General features: G+C 42.4%; 1 protein-coding gene across 1 annotated transcript; it reads left to right on the top strand.

The window, feature by feature from the left end:
• Positions 1-21: 21 nt before the first annotated feature.
• Positions 22-7,158, top strand: dok3 (docking protein 3). The gene is made up of 6 exons (XM_079529398.1): positions 22-313; positions 1,894-2,202; positions 2,739-2,835; positions 3,979-4,166; positions 5,159-5,534; positions 5,980-7,158. The coding sequence occupies exons 1-6, from the start codon at positions 257-259 to the stop codon at positions 6,537-6,539; spliced, it is 1,587 nt and encodes a 528-aa protein (XP_079385524.1). The 5' UTR covers positions 22-256; the 3' UTR covers positions 6,540-7,158.
• Positions 7,159-7,678: the final 520 nt, after the last annotated feature.

Raw genomic sequence — 7,678 nt, 5'->3', positions numbered from 1 at the left:
TGGTAAGCTGTCAGGTTGCTGACATCGTGCCCTGTACGTTTCAGAAGGACATTCAGAAACGACTGTCTTATGACGAACAGGAAACGGCTTTTCCTTTGTGGCCGATATCTTTAGATCAAGCAACGCATTTAATCTCCTGGCTAGCGTCATTACTGAACATTCAACTGTCCCTGCGTGGTGTATCGAGAAACCTCTTACAGTCTACCTGCTGCGGTGGACTGAGAAACGTCTCGCAAAGGGAGATCGAACAGCCGTCATGGATGTAATTTTCAAGGAGGGGATGATGTACCTTCTGGGGGTCAAGTTTGGAAAGGTGAGCTGTTCAAATACTGCACTTTTTAACGATGGTTTGATTATTACCGTCCAATATTAAAAATAATAATCATGCTTTTTGTGTGTCTGAGCATAGCCCTTTGGTATGAATTCCTAATGGATTTACACTTATTGAATTTAATAAGATTTTTCCTTCAAGAAAGAAAAAATGAGATTGATGGAATACATTATATCATTTATTCTTTTTAAAGGCCTCTGACAAGGTCTATAAATGTTGGTAGTGATTCATAATAATTATTCACAGAACGTTGTAGCTCTGACAGGCCAGTATATCCACATCCAGACTTTTAATAGGATACTGACACTACTACTTAGGGATTTATTGAAAAGAGAGAAAGTTAAATCACCTTTACTTTATGAAAGTGCTGTTCTAAAAGCCACATATATTCTCTTTGGATAACTACAACTTTGTTACTTGACATTGTTTGGTCAAAAATTCTAACATCCTGAGAATTAGCTTCAGTACATGATCAGATTTCAAAAACCATACAATATTGGATAGGTTAGTATATGCTATCGCCTTCCCTGATTGGCCAACCCAACCAAATAGCTTTACAGATTCCCTGAGCCTTGCGCTACGTTTCTGCCCTACACCAATATCAGTGACATTGTTGGCATGTACAATGGATCTCCATTCAGTATGCCCATGTACTGTACATCAACAAGTCATCAGATGATGTTACTGACATCAGGGATCGCTATATCTACATATTTAGTCGGATCAGTCATATATAAAATCACGACTGTGTGAACTGAGCGGTGCAACTATACTTGTATAGAGGGTATGGACGTGACATCATACCCAGAAGTTCTCCTCCTGAGTGGCAAAACACTACTTTCTGGCCTTGACAGCCCATACATCCAAACAGAAAAGTCCTATCTGATTGCATTAGACGATGTTAAGCGACATTAAACTCACTTTGCCACTCGATTTCCAATTCACTTTATGCATGGGAATACCCTCTATTGTGGTAGTTACTGTACTGTACCCTACTGTGTAGTAGTACTGTACACTGTACTGTGTTGTTATAGTTATAATGCACAGTGAAGCTCAACAGCGTCACTTGAAGGTAGGTCAACCAGCGGTTCCTACTCAACAGACATGGAAACGTAGGTACAGAACAAATCCAGAATAAGTAGGATAATTATAATAGGATAATATGAAAGACGGTAAAGGAAGACCTAAAATCTGACCTGGCCCTCTGTGCCTGGAATGGTCAGATGAACATTGTGTGGGCATATATACATAGATATGTCTGATTTAGAGCTGTGTCTAAGCTTTGGAGTTTATTCCAGTGTGCGGAGACCTTACCTTTTTTCTATATTTAACCTCGGCCCGGCACCTGGCGTTAAGTGAGTGGATGTGCGTGCTATATTGTACTTGTATTAGTATACTTATATTGTATACTGTTTTCCATATAGATATGTACCAACAAAATAAATTACTACAGTATGTGCACTTTAAGCATGTAGTTATAGGTATTGCAGGTTTAATGTAAACCTATGAGAGATAAATGGCTTAATGTTTTTACCTTTGTGCCTGCTCTTTGTCCACTAAAGAAAACGTGGAAGAAAACCTGGATGGTGCTCTTCCAGCCCAGCAACATGGGCATCGGCCGCCTGGAGATGTACGACCTCAACACGTGCAGCAGTGACATCATCTCCCATCAGATGATGACCGCCCAGCAGAAACGAGCGGAGAGGAAAGTGGTGCGTCTCTGCGACTGCACCAGTGTCACCCCTGCCCCCGAGGAGGCGTGTCCGCGAGGGTGCACCGCCCTCTACCTGAGCACCACCTTGCGCACCTACACCCTGGCCTCAGAGACATGCCAGGACTGGTTCTCTGCACTCTGTCAGGTCGCCTTCCAGGTACTACACATTTGCTTGACTAAGGCACAGTACATGACATTTTGTCCCAAACCCACTGTCAGTATGCTGTGAAACACCCCTGACAGTCAGGCTTTTGAACGAGAAGACCAGGACGAGCAATAATCTCCTGAAAGGCTACTCTGTGTGTGTGTGTGTGTGTGTGTGTGTGTGTGTGTGTGTGTGTGTGTGTGCAACCGACAGAGTGGCCACCTGAGAACTCTGAGTACCTCAATAAATGTATACTTGATTTTAATCTGATTATTATATAAGTATACATGATTTGAATGTGTGTCTGCGTGCGCGAGTACGTGGGACGTGGGTGGCAGTATGTGAACCAACATACACCAAGAAGTTGGTAGCACCATGAGGAAGTTATGATGGACCATATCTACTTTTAACTTCTCCAATTGTTCTGCTTGCACAAGCTCCCCATTTTGCTTGCTCCTAACCACTCTGATGCCATAAACCGGCGATAAGGCTGCAATAAAGCGTGTGACGTGTCTTGTTTACAATGCCCTGTGCTGTGTTTGCTGTAGGATCCTAGAGAAACAGACAAAAGGACTCCGGGCACGGCGGGCAGAGGAGATGGGTTGTCCATGGAGGACAATGCCCTGTACTCCTCTTGGAAAGAAGGTATTGTGCTCTGAATGATGGAACAACATTCAAAGAAAGTACACAACAGGATATTTGTGTCCTAATATGGTTTTATGAACTACTCATTTGTTTTACCTTCATTTAGTTTTTAATTTATTTTACAACATAGAAGAATGTAATAATCTAATGTCAGTTACTTTAGATAAATGCCCCGTTTCAGGAGAATGAGCAGGGAAATGTTTGGCAAAAAGGATTAACTGCCATAGCGTCAAACGATTGTGACTTCAGCAGAAAATGTGAGCAGCTTCTGGCCGTGGCTATAAGAGCCATTGATTCATTCAAACATAAAGGCCACAAAGTATTAGTCAGCAAGCTTTGGCTTATCCAAAAATTTGTTTCTCTTTAATATTCGCACACAGATTACAATTCCACAAAATTAATCCAGACAGCCCAAGCATTTTGAATTCCTGTGGGAAAATAGCTTAATGCAATGCATTTTTAAATCATATCTGTATATTCAATGCACTTTTAGCAGTTCTCTTTTCTTCACTATTGTGGGGCTGATTTAACCACTTTGACGCTGGCCTCTCTATTTTGTCTATATTTAAAAAAACAAGATTACATTTTCATGATTGTTATCACTTGCAAAAAAATCTAAAACATTTGCAGATCTACGAGCTCAAAACACGCCATGAAGCGAGCTTTGTGAGCTTTGATCGTCTCTGTCATTTGACAAATTGTATCGGGCTTAAGCTGTTGACAATGCAACTCATTTCAGGCCTCGGAATCATTATACATACAGTTGAAGGCCATCGATATTGTCCTTTTCTTTTTGCTGAGGTTTGCGTGATCTGCACAAAAGGACAGTTAACACATTTTGGGCGGGAACCCCTTTTGGTGTTTTAAACATTATGTTATAATTTAGCCATTGAAAAATAGCAGATCTACAAGCTCATAGCGCGCCACCGAGTGGTGCGCTACGAGCTTGTAGGTCTGCTATTTTTGAAAAATCGTGAAAATATAAAAAATATATTTCAGAAAACTGGAGGATTTAGAAGGATTTTTTAAAATTTTGAGGTCAGGCCTAAATGGGTCAAATGATATGGGACAATATCGGTGGCACCCAACTGTAAACGTTGCGTGTAAATCTGATGCAGCGTTTTGTCCTCTGCTGTGCTCTAGATGTGACCCTTGCCCCAGGCCAGTACCAGGTGACGGTCCAGAGCACGGAGGCATCCAGGAGGTGTAAGCTATCTGGGGAGTATGTGTTCGCCACAGGCGAGAAAGCCGCCATGCTACTGAACCCGCTCACCAGCCACGTCCTCTACCACTGGCCCTACCGATTCCTGCGCAGATTTGGACCAGTAAAGGTCTGCAAAGCCCTTAACCTCCACATAAAATGTGTCCATGTTGATTTAAAGCAGTGTTCTTGAAAGCGCATGTGGCATTTTCAATTGGGTTGGCAGTGGCGTGCACAGACATTTTGAGGGGCAGGTGCTCAAGTGAAAAAAGGGAACCTTGTGCAGCACGTGGAACCGCCGGCTGCCTTAATGGTGTATAAAGATTTATAGATTTTGAAGCATAGATAATATATCTACACTATGTCAGCGGCGTGCAGGTACTTATGTGGCCTACAGAAATTTGGCATTTGTGCACAAGAAATTTGGCACTGATCAGTCTAGCAGTTTGCAAGATTTGCAGCCAAACAAAAATAAGCTTTACTTATATGTACCCGTACACAAGATGCTTTTCAGCATGGGTGCCTCTCTCCGGCTTGGCCAAGCGTGCTGCACTCCGGTGAACTCAATTCATTTTGGTAGTGTTTGTGGGTGGGAAGCTGACAGGCCATTGTGTTCATTGATGCTGAACTAGGGACTCCTACTGGTTGGTTGGGGTAGTGGTTTTCAAGCTTTTTGTGTCCAGGTCCAAGGTATACAATGGGCAAGTCAAAATCTATTATACTACCGGTTTCTACAACGTGTCGCAAGGCTAAAAAATAAGAGAAATGATTAATTGCCAAATTATTTTGGGGGGTCAAAAAATATATATATGTTGGGTTTATTTGTAAATGAATGGGTGGAAAATGGAAATTAAGTGTTTACATATAGTACACATAGTGCATGCATTAACTTCCCTTAATGATTTTTATCTGGTTTCAGTATTTATTTCTCATGTATTTTCTCTATTATTAAGGTGAATTTGTATTGGGGGTGGGGAGGGGAGCGAGACATGGCCAAAGCAGAACCCCTGGTCTACTGCAGTGGTTCTCAACCTTTGGAGGGAGGGCCTATGGCAGCAGAGTTGTTAAAAAATCAATACACTGTATACTGTATGATGTAGTATTGTGTGTGCTTGCTTGCAGGGGGGATTCAGCTTTGAAGCAGGCCACCGCTGTGATTCAGGGGAAGGCCTGTTCACCTTCCTGTCTTCCAACGCTGTGCATATCTATCAGGCTATAACCAAGCACTGCTTAGTGAAGGACAAGACGGCCAGCTCCCCCAACAACAACATCCATAAATGCTTGTTTTATGAGAATGTTCCAGATACTAGATCCACTACTGTCCTTCCACCAAACAAGAGCAACAACAGCCGACCTGACCCCCCTCCGGGCTCCAAGCCCCGGGCTGATGAGCCTGTGACAAACCATTATTCTACCATAGAGCAAATTGGACCGCATTCTGCGCTGGACCGCAGAAAAGCATCCCTCCCAAATCTGCAGAGACCACCTCATTCCACCGGTAGGCTGGTCACGATTATTATTATTACTATTACTATTATGTTTTGACATAATCACAATTATTTTTGCATTGTCGCTAGAATTGTTTTAGTTTATGTTGAGAAATAGCACAAATATTCTGTCTAGAAGCTCACAACATGTCAAGATGTGACACATAGGCTATTTAGCTATTTCTGAAGATATATCAAATTAAGTATAATGGTCTGTTCTGGCCATAGTATATTATTTATTTTGATTATTGGTATTGATCATCGTCAGTCATGTCTTTGTATATTTAATTTGTTAGTCTGTCCAGTACAGTTTCTATTTACAAAGCCTAAAAGCCAAACTGAAATGTCACATTTCTCATGTTTAATGCCAAAAAATCCAATTCAATCATTGCTAACAATTATTCGTAATTCATATATGTCAATTAATCACCAAGAAAACTCTCGTGATCGTGACAGCTCCAGTCACCGGCAGCCCACAGGAGGACTGGGACGCGGACAACGGTGACGACGACGAGCGCTGCGATTCCATGAATTCCATATACTCCCTAAACCTGGACAGCATAGAGGAGGACAGTGAGTATTACAACCTGAGGGGGTCGCCACAGGCCATGCAACCGGATCCCACCCAGTCCGAGAGGTTCCTCTATTCTGTCGTGACTTTTCCCGAGCCCTGCTCACAGCTTCCCGTCTCGTCTCAAGCCAAACCCCAGCAGGCTCTCTCATCGTGTCCCGGGCCTGCCAAGCCCCAGCGCCAGGCCCTGCTAAAGAACCGGTACCAGCAGCACCAGGATCAGGACCACACGGTCCAACAACAGACACAACCTCCGCTGGGAGAAGATCACACAAAGGAGACGGAGGAAGACGAGGCTGTCGCGCCCTCTGCTGTGACCCCCTGCAGAGAGATCTCTGTCAGTTTTAAACAGAAGCTGTCACAAATCATTTCTAAGGACCTGGCAAAACTCCAGCCCCCTCTGACCTCTGGGGGGGGTGACCATCCAATGTTGCCTCGCTATTAAACCTGAGATGGACCACAGGAATTAATCAAGACGCATTCACAAAAAATGAATTGTTTTGAACTAGTTATAGTGTAAATGTAAAAGAATGATTATGATGACTACACAGTAAGAAATAATTTAACCTACAGGTCACTCTCAGACTCAGAGATAAATAAACACTGAGGATGTTAATGCATTATTATTTTTTTTACACATCTTAGCACTTACTGGTGATCTTTCACTATACTGACCGTCAATTGAATCATAAACATGTTAAGGAACCAAAATCTGTCAAACATGAAGGCTGTTTATTTGAATGTTATTTGTATTTCTATAGCATAAATTGTCACATGCCTGTGATTTGTCAAACAGCTACATGTGCTGGCAGTATACATTTGGTACTAATATCCAGTTACCGTATCCATACCGAATAGTAAAATAAGATGGAGGATGTTGCTTTTGAAACGCAGCCTTGAACATCATCATGAACTGATGATTAATAGAAGACATGCGGGGCGCCTGCTGGCCTAGTGGTCCAGGCGCATGCCACATATAGGCTTTGGCCTGACAGCGCGTCGTGTGTTTGAGTCCCGTTCATGACGACCTTTGCTGAATGTCTCTCCCCTTCTCTCCCTCTTTCCTGTCCAGCTTCACTTGATACAATCAATAAAGGCAGAAAAGCCAAAAACTAATATTAAAAAAAGACATGTATGAGTGATAATCCAAAACAGCAGGAAATCAATATACAAACTGTTAGATTCATAAGTTAAATTGATGTTACTGTTGAATGAGGCGAAAAAGGGAATATCCGCACTCTCTTGTATAAAGTTTGAGTTTCTTTATTTCATGAAAACACAATCAGCAGCAGTCCACCTAGAGAACCGAGCGTGTTACGCTCAAAAGTTTGAAACGCTGAGGAAGGCCTGTGTGCCAAAATGCAGTGCGGATATTCCCTTTTTCCATTGATCTTCAGGAATCTGCACCCATAAGCTACAGAGACTATCAACTTGACTCCCTGAGTAGAGCGCGCCTTCACCTATAACGGTTTTGTTGTTCTAATCTAAACTGTTTAATGACAGTTTAATCTGAAAATTAGCTGCCCCCATTTATACCAAATTCACGTGTTAAAAAGCTTGGAGGTGGAAAAGCAGGAGTTTGAA

Source organism: Electrona antarctica (assembly GCF_951216825.1).
Source record: "Electrona antarctica genome assembly, chromosome: 1".
NCBI classification, from domain to species: domain Eukaryota; kingdom Metazoa; phylum Chordata; class Actinopteri; order Myctophiformes; family Myctophidae; genus Electrona; species Electrona antarctica.
Note: the sequence above shows the minus strand (reverse complement) of the source record. Positions and strands in the feature narration are given on the sequence as shown.